Source organism: Dendrobates tinctorius, unplaced genomic scaffold (genome assembly GCF_039654945.1).
Source record: "Dendrobates tinctorius isolate UK_male_01 unplaced genomic scaffold, ASM3965494v1 ptg000034l, whole genome shotgun sequence".
Taxonomy (NCBI): Eukaryota; Metazoa; Chordata; class Amphibia; order Anura; family Dendrobatidae; genus Dendrobates; species Dendrobates tinctorius.
In genome coordinates, this window is record NW_027361702.1 from 18768652 (window position 1) to 18792245 (window position 23594).

At 46.2% G+C, this 23594-nt stretch overlaps 1 protein-coding gene across 1 annotated transcript in view; it reads left to right on the forward strand.

Annotated features, from left to right (window-relative positions):
- The first annotated feature begins 2888 nt into the window (after positions 1-2888).
- Positions 2889-23594, forward strand: part of LOC141087578 (uncharacterized) — a 65680-nt gene continuing 44974 nt past the window's right edge. Inside the window, exons 1-3 of the mRNA XM_073573176.1 lie at positions 2889-3043; positions 3735-3796; positions 3992-4282. Of these exons, the coding sequence (XP_073429277.1) occupies positions 2889-3043; positions 3735-3796; positions 3992-4282 (508 nt within the window). The remainder of the gene's footprint in view (positions 3044-3734; positions 3797-3991; positions 4283-23594) is intronic.

Here is a 23594-nt window from a genome sequence, read left to right on the forward strand (position 1 = left end):
GCTGTCCCAGGGTCCGGCCACCCTTACCAATCTCAAACCCTGTGCCTTCTTCTCCAAGAAGTTCTCTTCAGCTGAGAAAAACTATGATGTAGGCAATAGAGAACTTCTTGCGGTCAAGCTGGCGTTTGAGGAATGGAGGCACTTTTTGGAAGGGGCGGCTCACCCTATCACGGTTGTCACGGATCACAAAAATTTGGCATACCTTGAATCTGCTAAGAGGCTTACTCCTAGACAGGCCCGTTGGTCACTTTTTTTTTACGATTTCAGTTCTCAATTACTTTTCGACCAGGATCCAAAAATGTTAAAGTGGATGCCCTGTCCAGAAGTTTTGATCCAGTGTCTCCCCCTGAGCCGCCGTCCTCCATTCTTCCCCCAGGGGTGGTAGTGGCGGGGGTCTCAACTGAGTTGGAACAAGAAATCCTAAGGGCTCAAGCCCTAGCTCCGGCAACCAGGCCAAGCGATAAACTGTTTGTTCCAGGTTCATTGCGGCCTAGACTTCTGCAGGAGTTTCATGATTCTAGGCTGAGTGCTCATCCAGGTATCACGGCCACTAGAGAGGCAGTAGCCAGGGGTTTTTGGTGGCCTTCATTAAGGTCCGATGTCAAGGAATTTGTTTCTGCTTGTGACATATGTGCCCGTTCCAAAAGCTTGCATAACCGACCAGCTGGGAAACTCATACCTTTACCGGTTCCTGATAGGCCATGGACTCATCTTTCCATGGATTTTATTACCGGCCTTCCACCTTCCAGGGGCAATACCGTGATCTGGGTGGTGGTGGATAGGTTTTCTAAACAGGCCCATTTCATTCCCTTGGCAGCATTACCTTCAGCAGAAACGTTGTCAAGATTGTTTGTGCAGCATGTGGTCCGATTGCATGGGGTACCCCTGAATGTTGTGTCTGACAGAGGTGTGCAGTTTGTGGCCAAATTTTGGAGGGCGTTCTGTATGAAATTGGGCATCTCACTCTCCTTCTCGTCGGCATATCACCCGGAGAGTAATGGTCAGACAGAAGGCACCAATCAATCACTGGAATAAATTCTCAGGTGTCTGACCTCCGCCAGACAGGAGGATTGGTGTGATGCGTTACCGTTGGCTGAATTCGCTTTTAACAACATGTCCCCATTCCTGATTAACTATGGCTTTAATCCGCATTTTGGGGAGTTTTCTCGGGTGGATTCCGGTTGTCCAGGAGCAGAGGGGTCCGTTCAATGGTTAAAAAACCTCTGGGCTGAAGTCCGGCGTAATATCTCTCGAGCCCAGGGGAAATACAAATATTTTGCGGACAAAAAGAGAGCCTCGGGAGACATGTTTCAGGTGGGAGAGAAGGTTTGGCTCTCCACGAGTAACATCAACTTAAAGGTACCATCAGTTAAGTTGGGACCAAAGTTCATTGGTCCGTACGAGATTATGGAGATAGTCAACCCTGTGGCATATAGGTTGCGTCTCCCCGCCTCCTTAAAAATATCTAATGTGTTCCATAAGTCTCTGTTGAAACCAGCAGGATCTGTCAAAGAGAACTCTGAGACTGTTGTTCCTCCAGTGCTGGTGGAGGGTCAATTGGAGTATGAGGTCGGACATATTGTGGACTCTCGGCGGGTGCGCCGCTCTTTGCAGTACCTGGTCCACTGGAAGGGATATGGACCAGAAGAGCGCTCATGGGTCCCTGCTCGCTCGGTACATGCAGATCGCCTGGTTCAGGCGTTCCATGCCAAGTACCCGGGGAAACCTGGGGGTCCAGAGGCCCCCCGTTGAGAGGGGGGTACTGTCATGATCCCAGTGCAGGTTTTTGAGCTGCACACTGGGGGTTAATGTCTGGAGCTCTGTGCAGGTTTTGACCTGCACACTTGGGGTTAATGATTGTGGCCTCTTTCTGGTTCTGGGAGAGCTTCATAAACCCCTGGGTAGCTTCAATCCCTGCCAGTTATACTTTTGCCTTTGGCCGAGTGTACTGACCCCCGTGTGCCTGTTTGTTGCTATAGCTTGTTTATATGGTTCTGACCCGATTCTGTTTCCCGTTGTGAGTTTGCCTGTTGATTTTGTACTGCGTTATTATCTGTGTATGACTCATTGCCTGTGACTTGACTACTCTCTGCTCGCCCCTCTTGTACCTTGCAACTATCTGTGTATGACTCATTGCCTGTGACCTGACTACTCTCTGCTCGCCCCTCTGGTACCTTGCAGCTATCTCTGTGTGTGACTCATTGGCTACGTCCTGACTATTCTCACTGTCTATGCCCCTTGGTAACTTTGTCTCGCAGTTACTCTGCTAGGAATTGTCTTGCAGCTCCTAGCTCTGTGGAGTTTAGGCCACGCCTCTAGCAGTCACGTGCTTCAGGTCCTGCGGGTGTGAATTACACATCTACTTGGTTGCTGCCCGCTCCACAGGTAGCTTTGAGCACTGATCGCTTTACTCAGGACACGCGCACTGGCTCAGTGAGCAAGTTCAGTGCGGTGTCTCTGACAATCCCGATACACTTGCTGGGTTCAAAGAAAAACTAATGTACACTCTTGAACTCTTCTCACTTTCTGTCTGTCAGCGGGTAAAACTTCTCCTCGGTCAGCTTGAAGGTCCAGCGGCTGAAGAAGTCTGTTCCTGGCCATATACTGGAAAGACCAGAGTAGAAGAGATCCTCACCCGCCTGTGAAAAGAATTTGAGCTCCAGTCGCCTACCGAGGTTCATCTAAAATTTTACAACCGATGTCAGGAACCAGGTGAGATCCTCCGGGACTACGCATTAGCCCTTTAGTCTGCATGCAGGGCTTTACAGCAAATAGACAAACTAGATCCTACTGTTACAGAAAACATAATCTCTGACTGATTCATAGAAGGTGTGGATTTCAGACTCGTACAAAGTCAACTCTGCATGCTAGCAGCACAAAACACCAGCATGACTTTCTTAGACTTTAAAGCTCAAGCCTTGTGGGTAGTGGGTAATGACTCGCCTTGTCCCAGCTATGCTCCTGTTCCTTGTTCTCTAGACCTGGCTGCCGGAATATCCACTGTATCTCCACCTTCACCTGCTCCATTTATGCAGGCCACAACGTACGTGCCAGCCACTAATCTCGGTCATACTCTTATTACCAGAGATGCACTTGTCCAAGTCCTTGACTCTATGCCAAGACTTAAAGGAACTAAAAAGCCAATCCCCTGCACCACGCGAGTCATCCGTAAGTCGGGCAGTGTCCCCAAAACCACGTTCTAGTCCCCCAGGTGCTGGAGGGCTTCCATCTGGAGATTGTGTGTACAGTACTTATTGTGAGTGTCCTGAGCACTATAAGTATCAATGCTATAAGTTAAACGGGTCACCGCTAAGGCCAAGGGCCGCCCCTCAGGAGATGAATCCAAAGGCCCAGACGGACAGTCACAATGAGTCTCCCGGTTTGTCTCCAAATGCCCGTATATAACCATATGCATTGATGGTGTACCCTTAGAAGCTTTGTTAGACCACCATCGACCACCGAACTTTTGAGAAGAATTGGGACTATGATATTCTGAATCCAGTGGGCAAAGCGAAGTTACTTGTGATTGCAAATAATGGTCAATCTGCTCCCCAGCTAGGCTATTGGGAAACCATCATCCAAATTGGGGATCGTAAGCTACCAGGTCAAGGTGTAATTGTTACTGAGGCTAAGGGAGATACAACAGCAGTAGGCATGAATGTTATGCGTCATGTGTTTCCTGAATTGCTTGCTGCCTTGAATGCTTCTCTCCCTTCTACTTCTCCCCCTTACAGGAAATCTGTTCAATGGACCATCAAAGTGCTCTGCGCCAAACAGAAGTTTGCCAACTGTAAAGGTGAGATCTGCCGTGTGCTTACACCGACACACTACCAGTTGCCTTGTCGGCCAACAGCGAGACTTTAGTCTGGTGCTCAGCCCGACCAGGAATTAACAACGACGACTATGAAGCACTTCTCGACTCCATCCCAAATGAAGGACAGCCACTGATAAAAGCTGCCAGAAATATCGTCACTGTCTCAAACGGTTCCAGTACGGCTAATCAACCTGAGTGATGCACCCATTGAGCTATACAACTTTAATTCAGTTTCTCAACTGTACAGCTTTGATCCTGAAGACATCCTAAATGATGAGACACTTGCTCATCAAAAGTCGAAAGCCGCTCCCAAAGGCTCTAATACACCCACTACTTTCTGGTGGAATGAACTTAATGTTGGGGATGCTAACACTCCCATCAAACACATCCAGGGTGTCACCAAAGCTTTCAGCAAGCACCCACTTGACTTTGATAGGACATCCCTGATACAACACAGAATCCAAACAGGTAATCATCCTCTTATCAAGGAAAGACACCGTCCAGTACCTCCTGCTAACTATCAGCAAGTAAAGACGCTGTTAAAAAAGATGAAAGATTCTAAAGTCATTTGAGAAAGTCAAAGCCCATGGGCTGCACCAATCATCCTTGTGAAGAAGAAAGATGGTAACATCAGGTTTTGTGTCGACTACAGATAGCTGAACAGCGTTATGCATAAAGACGCATGTCCTCTTCCATGGATTGAAGAATCCATCATGACTTTTGGCTCAGCTGCATATTTCTCCACTCTTGACTTGACCAGTGGCTATTGCCAGGTACCCATGGCTCCTGCAGATAGAGAAAAGACAGCCTTCACCACCCTGATGGGACTCTACAAGTTCGACAGTATGCCATTTGAGTTATGCACTGCCCCTGCTACATTTCAGCAACTCATAGAGAGATGTCTTGGTCACCTCAGCTTCCAAAGTGTAATGTTATATCTCGATGATATGATCGTGTATTCCCGTACTTATGAAGAAGACTTATGCCATCTTGCAGAATTATTCCAGGTACTCATTGAACATGGCCTGAAACTAAAACCATCAAAGTGCTATCTGCTCAAGCCGAAGTCAAATACCTGGGTCATGTTGTAAGTGCCGAAGGTATCCAGCCTGATCCTGACAAAATATTAGCTGTAACTGACTGGGATACTCCAAGAACTATGAAAGAAGTCAAGAGTTTCCTAGGGTTTGCAGGCTACTACCGCCACTTCATCCCTCATTTTGCACAAATAGCAGAACCCCTTACAGAACTGCTACGAGGTTGCCCTAGAGAACACTACGACAGAAGACTTCCAATTGATTGGTCTGAACGACAAGAAATTGCCTTTCAGATGCTGAAAAGCTTACTAACTTCCCCTCCAATTCTGGCATATCCTGACTACAACCACCCTTTCTGTCTCTACACTGATGCCAGCTATCAAGGCCTCGGGCGGTACTATCACAAGTCCAGAATGGCAAAGAGAGAGTCATTGCCTATGCCAGCCGAAGCTTGAGAGGCGCTGAGAGGAATGATAACAATTACAGCTCATTCAAGTTAGAGCTTCTAGATCTTGTGTGGGCCATCACCGAGAGGTTCAAAGATTACCTCGCGGCTACCCCCTTCACCATTTACACGGACAATAGTCCTCTCGCTCACCTTAATACTGCATGGCTATGTGCTCTGGAGCAGAGATGTGCTTCAAGATTGGCGAGTTTCTGCTTTGACATTTAAGTATCGCAGTGGCAAGATCAACATCAATGTGTTATCTCGTTTGCCCATAGGAGAAGAGTCTCCTGAGGAAGATCTTTGGGAAGATGTCGAAATGCCTCCTTTCTATCAAAGATTTGCTACACAGAACGCCACTGCTGCTACACAAACTGATGCAGTCTCAACCAAAACTGGATTTGTCCAAAGATCCATTGAGATGGCAAACCCTTCAAAAGGAGTCTCGTGTCCTAAAAGAGATGTATGAATACCAGACTACTGGGAGAATACCTGCCTGACGACGCAGACGATGCCCTGATGTTGAGCTTAATCGTCTATGGAGACAGCACAAAAGATTCTTCATTCAAAAGTGCTTGATCTTGTGCAATTTCCTGGACCCTGCTTCAGATAAAAGATTACATCAGATTCTAATCCCACGGCAAGATGCCAGAATTGTTCTCAATGCCTACCATGACCAGTCTGGGCACTTTGGCGTACACAAAACTGAATACACCATACACCAACGCTTCTATTGGATTGGGATGCGTTCAGATATAGGGAATTGGTGTAGCGCATGTTCAGCTTGCAATCTCACTAAGGCTACTTTCACACTTGCATTTTTTTTGCTGCGCGCTTCTTGCGCACATAAACGCATGAAAAAACCGCATCATGCGTTTGTGTGCATTTTTTGCGGTTTTTTTTTAAAAAACGCATGTTTTTTTGCGCATACGTGTGCATTACAATGTGCACGTATGTGCACCCATAGACTTTAATGGGTGTTTTGCTGTAAAAAAAATGCATTGCGTGCGCATGCGTTTTTTGGGGGCAAGTCAGACGCACAAAAAATGCAACAGGATGCATTTTGTGCGCCCACGCGCACACTGCAAAAAAACGTATGCTAAGTGGGTTGCCATTATACCGGTGAAAGACCTTACAGCTCGGACTACAGCTATCACCTTCTACCACGAATATGTGAGACATTACGGTTGCCCTGAAGCAGTCCTCACAGACCGTGGACCTGCCTTTGAGTCCCAACTATTTCAAGAACTCTGCCAATTCCATGGGTGCAAGAAGCTAAAAACCACTGCCTATCATCCACAAGGGAATGGCCTTTGTGAGAAAGTCAACCAGACCTTCATCAATATGCTTTGAACAGCATCTGTAATCAAACAAGCTGAATGGCAGCACGGTGGCTCAGTGGCTGGGGTCCTGGGTTCGAATCCCACCAAGGACAACATCTGCAAGGAGTTTGTATGTTCTCCCCGTGTTTGCGTGGGTTTCCTCCGGGCACTCCGGTTTCCTCCCACATTCCAAAGACATACTGATAGGGAATTTAGATTGTGAGCCCCATCAGGGACAGTGATGATAATGTGTGCAAACTGTAAAGCGCTGCGGAATATGTTAGCGCTATATAAAAATAAAGATTATTATTAAGATTATTATAATGGCCTCAACTACTTGATGAGTTAGTCCAAACCTGCAACAATACTGTACATTGTTCTACCGGCTACTCATCATAATACTTGATGTTTGGAAGTCAAGGTCAACTCACAAAAGATCGTGCTTTGGGAATCCAGGTTCCCGATGTGATCAATCCCCTGCCTATAACTGATTGGGTCTCAGAGCATCAGCAAAGAATACATGAAGCCCAGCAGATTGTTGATCACCGCATGGGCGAAGCTCACCATCAACAGGATGACAGCTACAATCAAAGAACTTATGCTTCCCCACTTCACCTTGGAGACAAAGTCTGGCTAAAGAAGTGCCACCTTAGGGAAACTCGATTCACTCTTTGAAACAGAGCCCTACACTATTACAGCTATCATATATCCGGAGTGCGATGTGTATGAAGTGAAGAAACCCGGAATGGCCCCCACAGACGGTGTGCAGAAACCGCATGAAGTTATGTACAAAAGAGAATCCACTGGTGATGTCCTCACCTCCTCCACAAATCATACCGGTTTACACACCAAATCCTACCTTGGAGCCATCACCCAGACAACCCATGGTGGAAGAGTCTCCTTTCCACTATCAATTTATCCTCCCGTGCTATCAATATGTCTCCGTCTCGATTCCTGCTATAGTTGTTGCTCCTTTGCCAATCCCACCTGAACCCAGCAGACTGTTTCATTCCTGCTCAAGAGGAAGATGAAAGGTTGAGGTGTTCAGAGCGAAGCACAAAGGGAACACTTCCAGTCCTCTACAGAGACTAAAAAAAAAATAATATCCTGTTTCATATGTATATTTAGTTAGCTAGTCAGTTTAATAATGTTTACACCTCTGCAACTAGATAATACACCATGCACTTTGCTTATTGTTTGCATTATTTTCCTATGTAGCCGTGGACTTATTATGGACTGTGGTTGCCACTAAATTGCCTCTCCAGAGCCTTTCATATGGACGATAGTATATTGCCGAAAGAGACTATTTCACACTGGCACTTCCACCTTCATGTTTTGCAGATGTTTATTGCATATTGTTCTCCCATATGTCTGAGCATGCTTGCCTTGGTGTTGCTTTACATTACCTGTATATTTCCCTCTTTAGTAGTCCACCACTCGCACAGTCGCCGAGGATGGTTTATCTTCAGAGGGGAAGTATGTAGTGACCCAGTCCAGAGTGTGTCCGTCCCTTTAAGTAATACTGAATTGTGAGTAGCTTCTGTACACTACTGCTCACTCTCTAACATTATTTGTGAGCTGTAATTATCCATTTCTAGTCACCTTCATTTTAGATGCAATGCATTTCTCGTTTGCTGTGTACTGTCACTATCTAATGGTGAAAGTGTACAATGACTAAATTAGTGCTTTGTAAGGATCTGAGTAGTGAATTCGGTCTTGTCATGACCCTGGATACACCGCCTCCAGTAGGGCGAATTTAAATAATAAAATGTGCAGCTGGATACACCGCCTCCAACTGGCAAATTTAGGTAATACACGTTATATATAGAGTAATCTGGAAACCCCGTCTCCAGTAAGGCGAATTTAAATAATAAAGGGGAAACCTGGGTAACAATAACAATGGTTGGCCCTGCGATAGGGAATAGGGACGTGGAGACCTCCTGTACTCCCCTGAGCCAGTGTCCATGCACTCCTAAAGTTCCCTATGCTGGTTCTGCACCGGGCGACGCACACGTACCTCAAACCCTGACTCGCCCTGCACCTAAACCCTCACTAGAGAATTGGTCGGTGCGGAAACTAATCCCACCACTGCACTAAACACACATAAGGGAAAATGACAATACAGGGGAACACCACTTAGCTTTGCTCTGTTGCATACGCTCCTAGCAACAGAGCCTACCACCTGCGTGCATCATCTCCAACTGGATCCATCACCATAACCGGATCCATCACACTAGTGCAGCCTTGGAGCAGAGTCCACCACCAGTTGAAGCTGCCCAGTAAACAGAGTCCCAAAGATGAGTCCAGCTTCTGCCAAAAAGTCCAACATGCTTGAGTCCAACTTTTCTGCCAATAAGTCCAGCATGCTTGAGTCCAGTTTTCAGCAACCAAGTCCAGCATGCTGAGTGCAACTCTCACCATAGTCGCCACTCCACCAAGCCATGCAAGCACTTCCTGCTGACACCATAAACTGCGACTCCACCACGCCATGCCAGTCCTTCTTGCAGACCACATCGTTGGACTCCACCAATCCATGCCAGCACTCCCTGCAGACTTCATAGCTGACTCAACCCCTCTGGGGCTGCCCAGGACTCTCATTCAGCTCCTTCATCACCCAGGCTTCCTTGTGAATGACTAACTATCACCAACAGTGACCAAACACACCTGACACTCTTTTATAGAGCCTCACACCTGATTTATAATTACGTGCACATTAAACCAAAAGTGTAATACCACTCACCACCACCGGGGCAACTTAGAACAAGCAACACCACGTGTAACAATTCTAATGGCCACCGGGGGGCAATCAACCCACTTTGGCACCAAGTCAAAGGAAAAAAAGTTCACTTTGTCCATTTACTTGTCAGATCCACCTTGGATCATGACAGGTCTCCTATTGGCCAGCTCCTAGTCACATGGTCAATAGGAGTAGCTGTTTTTCCAGGCAAGTCTAGAATGTTCATTAGTCTGAGGGATGCCTTCAGGGAGAGCAGAACACACGTGGGGGAGGTTTTTACCTCAAGATCTCCTGAAGGCATAAATGTCTAAGTTCCCTCTAACCTGTACAGACATCATTCTATTGCTGACAGGATTCACCACATGTTAAGTATTGCTGACAGGATTCACCACATGTAAAGTATTGCTGACAGGATTCACCACATCTAAAGTCTTTATGACAGGATTCACCACAGTTTCTACATTCACCTCTAAGTACTTGTGCATGTGCCGTGACACACTGTGGAGATAACCCTAAGTACAGGTCTGTAACCTCTAATTGCTGCGTCTACCTCCCTCTGTAAAATACCAAAAGATACTGTCCAGTGCTCTTAAAGCTCCAGACCCCAATCACATCTCAGCATCTAAGTGTGAACTGTAATTGCCGTGGACTACCCATGAGAGACTGTTCCTTATTTGTTCCAAATTATAATTCCCGTTCCTGCTGAAGTAAAAGCAACTTTTATCCCCGAGACCAGTGTGTGTCATAATTCCTTTGGCAGCAGACACCGTGTGGGGGGTGGATAGCAGGGAACGTTCGGCCTGGTCATTACAACAGATGGGGGAGCTTTAGGAATGTAGGGAAAAAGATTAGCATTTATTATGTTACTATTTATTTTTATTTGCTTTTACTGGGGGTCACTATTTTAAATTTGGCAGAATTCCATCAGCACGTCTTTTTCTTTTCTCTCACAAAATTACAAGTGGAAGGAAAGGTGGAGAGCTGTGGGAGAAGCAAACTAATCATGACTGCTGCGCTCAGTTTAGGAACCTTTGACAATGAATAAGAAGTCAAAGATGCACCTGGCTGCTTTAGTCATCTAGTTCCTCGTCCGGCAGGTTGGATACTCACGACAAGAGATGAGCGAACGATTACCGAATCCGAATGTGCCATATTTGTGCCAAATTTATGTTTGACGAACTTATGTTTGACGACCGTTTGCACAACATATTCGCTTATCCCTAGTTGTGCCATATGAGCAAATATGTTTGGAAATTATTGCCAAGCATAAATTCGGCATGAATATGGCACATTCGAATACGCTCAAGTTTGTTCTTCTCTAACGATGGGTATCCAACCTGAATGCCGAATTACCGAATGACACATTTAGATTCGGTGAACGTTTTCCAAACAAGTTCGCTAATCTCTACTCCAAGAAGAAGCAACAATGGGGGAAAGAAAGCAGGGGAATAAAGAATATAGCGCCCTTGTTCCCTTCACCTTCACACAATGCCAATATAAGGAGGACCTGCAGTGTGGGCAGCACGGTGGCTCAGTGGATAGCACTGCAACCTTGCAGTGCTGGAGTCCTGGGTTCGAATCCCACCAAGGACTCCTGCAAGGAGTTTGTATGTTCTGTGTGGGTTTCCTCCGGGTACTCTGGTTTCCTCCCACATTCCAAAGACATAGGGAATTTAGATTGTGAGCCCCATCGGGGGGACAATGACAATAATTAGTGTTGAGCGATACCATTCGATACTGAAAAATATTGGATCGGTCGATATCCAAAAAGTATCAGGTATCGCCGATTCTGATCCTGGAAGACCCATTCAAGTAAATGGGACAGAAATATCGGAATTAAAAAACCCTTTCTTTCCTTTTAGGTTAATTCTACATGAAGCAAAACAACTAATAATAATGTATAATGTATTGGGGGAGGTGGAGGAAACATTAAAGGCATAGAGGTTTAGCCCAATCAAATGGAATAGCAGGAATATATATATTTTTTTTTTTAAAGACGTTCGGAGTTACAAAGATATTGACTATGTTAACCTCTTTTATATTTTGTCAGATATGTATGTTTCACTACTTCCATGCTCTTCACCTTCTTTTTTTACTTCTCCCACACTTTCTCCTTCATGATCCTCAGCAGCAGCATCTTTTTCATCAACTTCTTCTTCACCTTATTCATCTTCTTCTTCACCTTCTTCCTATTATTCTTTTTTTTTTACATTCTTCATATTCTTCTTATTCAACTATTATTCTTCTTCATATTCTACTTCTTCAGCTTCTTCCTATTCTTCTTCTTCATCATATTCTTATTTGTGACAGTCATTCCTGTAGTTGTTATCTATAAAGGTTTGAAGATTACACCTTCCGTTCTGCATGTCACAAAAGTTTTACAACAGGATATATGTCCATGTTCAGTTTGGCCTGCAGCAGCAGGCATTTTCCAGGGGCACCACAAGGAGGAACGGACTCACCCCCATACACTGCTTAGTCTTCTTCTGCTTATAATTTAGATAATATCATTTGCTCAGATTTTTAGTCTTAGGCTTAATGTTCTTCTGCTTTTGGTTTTTCTGCTTCTTGGTCTTCTGTCTCTTGTTGTTCTGAATCTTGGTGGTTGTCTTCATGTTCTTTGTCCTCTTGGTCATCTTCTTCAGGGTCATCTTTTTGGTCTTCTTCGGTGTGGTCTTCAGGGTCGTCGTCTTCAGGGTTGTCATCAGGGAGATCCAGAGTGAGAACCAAAAACCATTTCCACAAGCTCGAACTTGGAAAAGTAGCAGAAGGTACAAGAAGGCTGAGGAACTGCTGAGAACCAGCTGACGGTACTGGAACCCGGATGGTTAGCAGAAGGAACAAGAGCAAATGGAACTAGCGAGGACCAGCTGACGGTGCTGGAATCCGGAGGGGCAGCAGAAGGAACAAGAGCCAATGGCCCAACTGTGGACCAGCTGACGGTGCTGGAACACGGTTGCTAAGCAGGAGGTACCTGTGCTACAAAGCACTACCAAGGACCAGCAGACGTTGCTGGAACTCGGATACAGAGGAGGCACCTCGGCCAAAGGCACTGCCGAGAACCAGCTGACGGTGCTGGAGCCCGGATGGGTAGCAGAAGGTACCCATGATAAACAAAGTTGCAAGGCCGCGAGCCGGCCGCAGTTACCGAAACCCACAGTCCTACAGGGGGTGCTTGTCCTATTGGCACTACGGAACCAGCCTTTATTACCAGAACCCACAGCTCACATAGAAAGCACCTAAACTGCAGGCACCATAGGCTCGACTAACCCGACCGCAACACAACAGGACAACGTATTGGTGGCAAAGTGACGCTGACACTCCCCGAAAACAGCAGGCGTGCTGGAACCAGGATGGGAAGGAGGGAGTACCTGTGCCAAAGACACTTCTGAACAGCAACTGGCGATGTTGGAGCCCAGGGTCAATCAGGGTGTAGGCTGAGGCCTAATTTCATCAAGTTTAATATCTGTTGTAGACTACTACTGATTTAAAACGTGCTCCAACTAGGCCTCTGGCTCCACTCTGTCTCTAGTATTTCCCCTGGCCTCCAACCCCGCCAGTCTGCACAATCAACACTTGATCCTGTGTTACTGGGGTTCAGTAACGTCAGCTGTTCACCTGATATGTGTCCGGCAATGTCTCCTGCTCTGTCCACATTCCCACTAATATTAGTGGGAATGTGGACAGAGCAGGAGACATTGCCGGACACACATCTGGGGTTAAGCTGACGTTACTGAACCCCAGTAACACAGGAACAAATGTTGATTGTGCAGGCGCCACTTCTGAGCAGTAACTGGCGGGGTTGGAGGCCAGGGGAAATACTAGAGATAGAGTGGAGCCAGAGGCCTAATTGGAACAAGTTTGAAATCGGTGGTAGTGTGAATGTGGAGGCAGCAGGAGATATTGCCGTCCACACAGCAGGGAAGCAGCTGGCGTTACTGAACCCCACTAACACTGGAGCATGTGTTTCTCTCTGTGCAGACGGCACTTCCAAGCAACAACTGGCTGTGTTGAAGCCCAGGATCAGTCATGGAGCAGGCTGAGGCCTAATTGCAGCAAGTTTTATAGGTGATGTAGTTTGAATGAGGAGGCAGTAGGAGATATTGCCGTCCACACAGCAGGGGAGCAGCTGGCATTACTGAACCCCACTAACACAGGAGCTAGTGTTGAAGCCCAGGGATTACAGTTCAGGTGGTAGAAACATGAACACAACAGAAGACCTGGATACTGTTGCCAACCAATTATTTATTCTGAAAGAGGACTGGCAAATTCTGGCGAGATCCAGGCCTTGATCGTTTTCAGAAAAGTAAGCCGATCAACATTATCGGAGGACAGTCGCGGGCGACGGTCTGTTAGTACACCACCTGCGGCACTAAAGACGCTTTCCGATATTACACTGGCAGCAGGGCAAGCCAGCACCTCCAATGTATACTGGCTAAGCTCTGGCCATGTATCCAGCTTAAAGACCCAAAACTTGAAGGGGGAAGAGCCGTCTGGGAGTACACTGACAGGGCAAGACATGTAGTCTGTCACCATCTGACGGAAACGTTGCCTCCTGCTGACTGGAGCCATCTGTGATGGTGTAGACATTTGTGGCCAACACACAAAACTTTGCCACATTTGGGCCATACTGGTCTTGCCTTGTGCTGAGTCTCTGCCTCTGCTCCCTCTTTGTGCAGAGCTTCCTCTACTGCCTCGACGCACAGAGCTGCTTTGTAAAGCACTAGAAGCACTGCTCTCGGGTGGAATGGAGAACATGATGTACTGCACCAGTGTGTCTTGGTACTCCCGCATTTTACTCTCCCGATTCAGCAGTGTTATGAGGCTTTGTAAGTTGTCCCGGTAGCGAGGATCTAGGAAGGTTTACACCCAATAATCAGCTGTGTTGAGAATGTGGGCGATGTGGCGGTCGTTTTTCAGGCACTGCTGCATGAAATCAACCATGTGCTGCAGACTCCCAACTGCCCAAGAAACGCTGTCCCCTGCTTGAGGCATCATCCCTGCCTGCTCTGCATCACCCCACCCTCGCTGTACATACTGTCTAGAGCACTGTGTACCTCCCTCCTCTGGAGAGATGTCTTCCTCCACCATTGACTCCTCCTCATCCTCCTCACAAAGTGTCCCCTGCCTAGGCCTTTGTGAGGAACCACGTAGCGCAGACTGTCCAGCAGCAGATGGCATTTGTGACTCCTCATCCTCCACCTCTTCCAAACCTCCTCCCTTAGTGATTGCAGTGTTTTTTGAAGCAGGCAGATAAGGAGGACAGTCATGCTGACTAGTGCATCATCTGCACTCGCCATCCGCGTGCAATCATCGAAGGCACGCAAAACGAGGCAGATGTCCTTCATAGAGGCCCACTCAGTGGCGCTGAAGTGTGACCGGCGCACAGTGCGACTTGTTTGCGCCTGATGCGGTACTCCATTACTGCTGCCTGCTGCTCACACAACCGCTCCAACATATGTTACGTTGAATTCCACCTGGTGGGTAGGTCACATATGATGCGATGTTCAGGAAGGCGTAATCGGCGCTGGAGAGCAGCAAGGCGCGATCTTGCCGTGCTGGAACGCCGCAAGTGAGCGCACTCTATGTGGACCTTGTGCAGCAGTGCATCAAGATCTGGATAGTCCCTCAGAAAGCTCTGCATGACCAAGTTTAGCACATGTGCCAGACATGGGATGTGAGTGAGGTGGCCTAGGCCAAGAGCTGCCACCAGATTTTGGCCATTATCACACACTACCAAGCCCGGCTGGAGATTCGCTGGCACAAACCACACGTCGCTCTCCTGCTTGATGCCATTCCAGAGCTCCTGCGCTGTGTGGCTTCGATTCCCCCCAAAAATTAATTTGAGTATGGCCTGTTGACGTTTGGCCACGGCTGTGCTCATATCGGTCGTAACAGGCTCCTGCTGCGCCGTTTCAGAGGAACTTGAGTAGGAGGAGGAGTCTATGTGTACAGACTGGATTCCTGCAATCCGTGGAGTTGGCAGAACACGTACAGCGCCACTCTGCAGATCTATACCCGGCTCCACAACATTGACCCAATGGGCAGTGAGGGAAAGGTATCGTCCCTGTCCATGGTTACTGGTCCACACATCGGTGGTCAGGTGGACCTTGCTACTGACGGCGTTTAGTAGCGCATGTTTTATTTTTCCCTCCACATACTTATGCAGGGCAGGGATGGCTTGCCTGCTGAAATAAAAGCGGCTGGGCATGGTGTATTGTGGGACTGCCAATGCCATGAAGTTCCGGAAGGTGTTAGTCTCCACCAGCCTGAATGAGAGCATTTCAAGGGCCAGTTGTTTGGCAATGCCAGCATTCAGAGCCTGTGCTCGGGAATGGTTTGCCAAGTATGGCCGCCTTTTATCCCATGCCTGTGCTACCGATGGCTGTAGAGTGGCCTGGGAGTGTGAGGATGACTGGGAACATGGTGCTGTGGGTGGAATGTCACTGGTTCTCTGAACAACAGTGCCAGAGTTTCTTCCTTGGCGATCCTGTGAGGAAGCCGAACCAGCTGTGTGTGAGCTTGAGGAAGAGGCCCCAACACGAGCTGAAGAGGTGGTAGGTGGTGCTGTACGTTTGCCTATGTCTTCAGTGTGTCTGTGTAACTCCAGCTCGTGCTTGGTCCGCACATGTTTCCACATATTTGTGGTATTGAGGTTGCTGACATTTTTCCCTCTTTTGACTCTCTGATGGCACAGCTTGCATTTGACAAAGCAAATGTCATCTGCAACTGTGTCAAAAAAGAACCACGCACTGCAAGTCTTGGGAGCGCCCGTTTTGGCTTTTGGAAGAGGAATGCTCCTAATGGGTGCAGAAGTGGAGGCTACAGGAAACCAAGTCTGCCCCCTCCCTCTCCCTCCTGTTTTGGCCGTTCGGGGAATCTCATCCTCAGACTCAGAGCTGCTCCCACCACCTTCCTGTTCCTCACTCCATGATGGGTCAAGGACCTCATCATCTACACTCCCCTCTTCAAACACCTGCTTCTCCTGGGTAGTCTCAACAGCACCGTACGCACCAGAAAGTGGCACCTGAGTCTCGTCATCATCTGATGCGTACTAAGGTGTGCTGACCATAGGCACTGGCCCACCCACCTCTTCAGATTCAGAGGGACAAAGCAGTTGCGCATCATTGCATACTCCCTTTTCTTCACATTCTTGAATGCTGCTTGGCTGTCCCCCTCTTTCCAAGCCAGCAGATTCAGAGAACAGAAGCAGAGACTGTGATGGCTCCTGTCCAGGGCTCTCTGACTGCCTGGGCACTTTGGCAGGTGGTGAAGAGACAGATGGTTGCTCTTCAGTGCTCTGGCCCTAAGAGGACGTGGAAGTCATTGAAGTCGATGCGTTAGCTGCCATCCATCTGACAACGGCTTCAATTTGTTCCTCCCCCAGTAGTGGGGTACGGCGAGGTCCTACAAAGCTGCGCATAAAGGACTGTTGCCTGGTAAAACTGGGGGATGTTGACTCACTGGTGCCAACAGCAGGCACGGAATCCCCACGTCCTCTCCCTGCAGAATCCCCACGTCCTCTCCCTGCTGAAACTCCACGCCCACGCCCACGTGCCTTACTCCCTGCCTTCTTCATCTTGGTAGACTGATAAAGATAGGCAGAAAAGTACAAAGGGGGGGCTTAGTGTGCTTATTCCTGAACAGCTGCTGCTGTTGGTTTACGGGCCTAAGGCGGCCACAGTGACGGATCTGACAGGAGCGTCGAAGAGTGAAGAGGGGACGGTGTGTACATGTACGTCCCCGCTGTAAAGTACGGTGCACTTGAAGCGGCCCTGGATATGGATGGCCGTAAAGGAGATATTGTGGTGTACTGTGAGGGCCGTCAGTCGGACGGTGAGAGAATAAACTTGGACCTGTTGAACCCAAAACTTGCTTCATCTTGTGTCTATACGTTGCTGCGCGGTACCCAGAGGGACCACCCCCCAGCCCGGTCCACTGACCTTACAGATGCACACTAATAGGAGAATGAAAAATGATCTGCAATAAAAGAAAAATATGTGTGAGGCAGTGACGCACGCTGAGCGGCCTACAACCAGATGTAGCTGCAGGACACACAACATCGAGAGCTGCACTCACACACAGAGACCTCTCAGACAGCCGTGAACAGTGCAGAAAACTGGGCACTAGCACTGAAAGGCTGCAGAGAGGCTCCGCTGTCTACTACTAGTGTTTGCAACCAACGCATATGGATACGGATGGAAGCACACTAATAGGAGAATGAAAAATGAGCAGCAAAAAAAGAAAAATATGTATGAAGCAGTGACACACGCTGAGTGGCCTACAACCAGACGTGGCTGCAGGACACACTACACAGCGTGAGCTGCACTCACACAGACCTTGCAGACAGCTGTGAACAGTGCTGCAAGGCAAAAGAAAGCTACAGTGGTTGATTATGTAGCCTGGGTAAAGCACAATATTATTTGGAAAATCGCTATCTCTAACTGTCCCTCACAGTCTTGAACAGCAGCCTGTCCCTAACTGAATTCACAGCAGAGTGAACCAGAAATGGCGGCGGCAGCTTTTATAGTTCATCAAGACATCATTTCAGCAGCCAATCACAGCCATGCCATTAGTTAACATGCCTACATGCCTAACAGGATGTGCCCACACTTCTGAGGATTGTCATTGGCTGAATCAAATCAAACTAGCTCATAGCATTATGGGAACTTCCGATTCCAGTGATCGATATGCAAAAAGTATCGGAACTCAGTATCGGAATTCCGATACAGTGAATATCGGCCGATACCCGATACTTGCGGTATCGGAATCCTCAACACTAATGATAATGTGTGCAAACTGTAAAGCGCTGTGAAATATGTTAGCACTATATAAAAATTATTTATTATTATAAGTAACACTGCCCTAGATATAACACAATGTATTACACTTTTCTGCAATGTCCCTTGATTTACTGTATTTTTCTTGTAATGCGCACATAATGACTCTTGTATATTCTACTTCTCGATACATTCCCATTCTCCTTACTTTTCTGCTGTAGAAGTCGCCTTTGCACATTTCTCATATTCAGCAGTGAGGTTTTTACTGCAGCAAATTCTTCCTCTATAATTTACTCACATTCATGTTTTCCTTTGAAAATGAACATTGTAGCTGAAACATAATGTATGTCAGTGCCACGGAAGATGAATCTGAATCTTCATTGCACGTTACTAGCTCAAACACATAGCGCAGCGCTCATGCATCACAGCGAAAGAAAAGTTGACAAAACGATAACTCTCGGTAAACAACAGTCTAACTTTGCCGTCTAGATTAATGGTAGGAGTTTAATTTTGCCACATAACATACCGCTCTGGACATGTTCATTGGGAATATTCTAACATCTGCTAGATTCTTTTTTTCCCAGCTCAACGATACAGCTCTCAGTGTTCAAAGGTAAAAGCGTTTAGGCAGGTGATCGAAGAGGAAAATGAATAATAGTAATTGTAATGGCCTTTCAGGAGAGGGATATGTTTCAAAGCTCCATTTTTTTTTTATGCATTTGCTCCTAATGCATAAGATAAGACGGGATATTTATGACCGGACTTTAAATTCATTTTCCGTTGCTTCGTCCTGCTCATCTGATTTCATGCAACAGATACAAAAGGTAACAAATCTGTGAATTTGATATTTGCGATGAATAATTAACAATATAGAAGAATTTATGTACATAGGTATAATTTGCTCTGCTCATCAGTTCGACCATTCTAGCAGTCAGAACAGACATGTTATCTTAGCCTTCTAGGAAAAGGGAAGATTTGGGGTTTTAAATTAGCCGTGGGTGACGTCATTGCAGCATTCCAGGAAGAGCACGTTTTTTCCCGTGTCAGGCTGTGTGTGGTTTTACATAAACATGGGACCCGATATTCTAGTATGAGCCCAAAGAGGTTCAGAAAGGGAATAACAAATATAACATACGTCAATGATACAGCTAGCAGTGTAAGTAATTACAGCTTCTCAGCCAAACACTAAAGTCTTTTGGCTTACTGAACATCTGCCTGGTTCATGATTCAAAATAAGAAGTAGACATAACCAGATTTATCTTCAATGCCAGTGCGTGGTTTTATAAAAAATCTATATTTAATATGGTCAGGAAGAAAAGAGAAGAAGAAAAAAAGGAAAAACCTAAAAAGTAAAACGATAAAAGCAAACAGTCGGAAAGTAAGTTTTTGTTTTCAGACTGAGACTATATGACTTCATTTATCAAACTATTGACCATAGTAATAAGAGTTCAGCTTTTTTACTGTTTTAGAACAGCTGGAATCAGCAATGGTAGAAGACTTACTAAATAGAGTTTGTATAAAAGTTTTGTATCTATAAAGGGATATGCCCAGAAGAGTGAATTTATTCGTCTTGACTTCTACAAAAAATGTGGACCTCCTGGACCCAATTTTTTTTGCAGTTCACTTTGTGCGAATCAAGAAAAATTTAGTAGCTGATTTATCTTCCTCTCCCTTACTTCTTGCAATACATTGCATTGTATTAATAAAATGCAAAGGAAAGGTGCATTATAGCAGCTTTGTATAAGTGAGCATAGTTGTAACCTAGCTTTCCAACAGCTCTCCAGCAGCAACCAATGAGTGTGAGATAAATAACATGATAACCATAATGCAGAGATGCAGTAAAGTTTTGCTCACATTGAAAGAGCCACTGTCAGGGCTGCCAGTAGGAATTTTGGGGCACCATGCTGGCCAAATTTTCGAGGCCCCCATGAGACTCCATCCAGGCTCCTCCTCAGCACCACCTACACCCCTCAAACCGTCCACAGTCCCACAGCCCTTTCTTGGAAAAACTCCACTTCTGCAGCACATCCTCACCAATCACTCATTAACAGTTCCCATGACCATATCACATACATAGCCATCAGCTTTTGTTTTGGCCAAAAGATTTTTTAATCCACCACCACAAGAAGGTAGACTCCTCTGGCCGGGCCTTACTCTACTGTACCTTAATAAACATTTGTTAAAATTTCCAATTCTCTTTAGGTATATTTTTCTTTACTTTTCAATTTTTAAAATGACCAATAATATCAAAGACGAGGGGCAAATACTGTAACACCATGACCAGACCACATATTACCATCACAGTAACTGAATAATACTACATACAAGGAACAAATACTGCCACTTCATGACCTGACCACATATTACCATCACATAGCGACTGAATAATACCACATGCAAGGAACAACTATCGCCACACCATAACTGGACCACATATTACAACCACATAGTGACCGAATAATACCACATACAGGGGACAAATACCACCACACCCTGGCCAGACAGCATATTACCACCACATAGTGACCAAATACTACAATACTGATAATTAATAAAAAACACAATACTAATATCACCATAAGTGACATTATACAACGGAGATTTGCACTTAGTATACAGTGTCAGTGTACAGGTAATACAGTGATCACGGTGACTTTATACACACAAGCGCTATATATAGTGTACAGGTAATACAGTGATTATCAGTGACATTATACACAAGACCTCTGTATATAATATACAGTGTTAAATGTGTGTGTGTGTACATGTAATACACTACCTCACCAGTGATGTCTCTAGATGAAGGCCTTCATCTTTGCTTTTCATCTTCATCCAGCACAAACCACCTTAATTTCTTCAAGCCAGGACTCCTCTCTGCAGGAAATAACAGTTATCTAGAGCACCGATTGCAGAGCACATTACTTAATTTTTTCCCAACTTCTACACTACAAAAGATGAAGAAAAAAGGCAACATAGTGAAACACAGTAACAGGACCCCCATTGAAAGCGGAATCCTCAAAAAATAAAATACATCACTGCAGTAATAATATCCTTTAATTAGAGTCTACAGTAATAATATACCCCATCCTTGCCCCCTTGTGTCTCATTCCTGGCTCCAGCCATATGTTCTACCACCCTGGCCCCATATGTTTTCCCATCCTGCCCTCATGAGTATCCATTTTGCCCCATGTGATGTCCCATCCTGCCCAATATGATCTCACCATCTGTCTCCATCGTGCACCATGATCCTGCACAATGTGTCTCCATCCTTTCCCATGTGTCTCCATCCTGCCACATGATCCTGCACTATGTGTCTCCATCCTGCCCCATCTGTCTCCATCCTGCTCCATCTGTTTCCATCCTGACCCATGATCATGTCCCTTCTGTCTCCATGCTTCCCCATGATCCTGCCACATCTGTCTCCATCCTGCACCATCTGACTCCATCCTGCCCTATCTGTCTCCATCCTGCCCCATCTGTCTCCATCCTGCCCCATCTGTCTCCATCCTGCCCCATCTATCTCCATCCTGGCCCATGATCCTGCAACATGTGTCTCCATCCTGCCCCATCTGTCTCCATCCTGCCTCATATTTCTGCCCCATCTATCTCCATCCTGTCCCATCTGTCTCCATCCTGTACCATGATCCTGCAAAATGTTGCTCCATTCTACCCCATCTGTCTCCATCTTGCTCCATGATCTTGCATCATGTGTCTTCATCTGGCCCCACCTGTCTCCATCCTTCCCCATGATCCTGCACTATGTGTCTCAATCCTGCCCCATGTGTCTCCATCCAGCCCCATAATCCTGCCCCATCTGTCTCCATCATGCCTCAAGATCCTGCCCCATCTGTCTCCATCCTGCCCCATCTGTCTCCATCCTGACTCAAGATCCTGCACCACGTGTCTCCATCCTGCCCCATGTGTCTCCATGCTGCCCTATGATCCTGCCCCATCTTTCTCCATCATACCCCATGTTCCTGCCCCATGTCTTCATCCTGCCCCATTTGTCTCCATCGTGCCCCATGATCCTCCACCATCTTACCCGGCCGTGGTCCAGTGGTGACGTCCCCTTCAGCCATTTCAAGTGCTGACTCACCGATGAATGACAATGACATCATACGCTGGCAACGTGAATGCTGATCTTAGCTGCCAGCCTCCGATGGGCTGGCTGCTTTTAACTATTGTCATGCGGGCTCACACGGCAATAGATTTTAACTGAACCTGCGTTATAATATATTTGATTTATAGTTTCACTTATTTTTTATGTTTCTTTTATGTCCATGTACGCCTGTAAGAATATTGTTGTTAATGATTTTGCACAACTATGCTATACAGTTTTACACGTACACTATATACAAGTGTAATGTTTGTCCTAAAAATGGCTTGTGTAACATTACATGTATTGCTCTAAGCCGATATGGATGTTATTTTGAATTTTAAAATGTACAAATAAAGAATATTTTTATGTCCGTGGTGCTTGATCTCTCCCCTTTGTGTCAAGTAATATTAACATTGTAATATAACATTGACACAAGATGAGGGATGTTTATCACTTACTGAGACTTTTTGAAGATGTTACAAAATGTGATGCCTAGCCAGACAACATTTTCTCACAGCCTTCCTGTGGAATCTTAACCCATTCATTCATTTATCACCATTGGTCTCCAGTTTACTAATATTTTGGGGTATTCATGTTGAAGCCACATTTTCAAATTCCTTTCAGATTTTATGTAGGGTTCAAGTCAGGTGACTCTGATGCCCATTCCAGAATCTTCCAAGACTAAAACTAAGCCTTGGAGGACTTTAACGTATACTTTTGATCTGTCATCGGGGCACTGCGCTTGGTAGCCTGGTAGTTCCCAGAGTGACTTACACAGTTATGCTATTGACCAGAGGAGCAGGCTGGAAGAAGATGGTAGAGAAGTCAGAAAAACAGCAGAAATGTTAGGTTAAAGGGTAGTTAGAAAATAATCCAAGGTCTGTAACTGGAACAAGCACTAGCAAAGAAGGAGCTGAGATCAAGGATGAAGATCAGGTCAAACAAAGCTTGCTCAGGGAATTAAGTTAATTGTGGGATTATGATGTCTCTCCACCCTGCTGGATTTGAGGAACGAATCTAAAGACTATTGTATATTCCTTGGCGTCGGATTACTGAATGGCACCCCTGTATTTGTCCCACTTGTGTGGCCACCTTGCAGACTTTAAACCCCATTCTTTTGGTGTGGAAGGGTGGAGTCAGTGCCTATGTGCAGCTGCTGATACCAATCCAGCTGTTTTGCAGAGCCATTGTCCCCTACCTGGTCAGATGAGACCAAGGGTTCTGCTGTCTGTATTGCATTGTTATTGACAGTGAACAGCTTAGCAACTGTGGCATACCAAGGTAGTGTGGCCTCCTCCTCCCCACAATTTAAGATGCGTACAGATACCCTCCTCTTATGGACATGAACTACCCCTCTGGC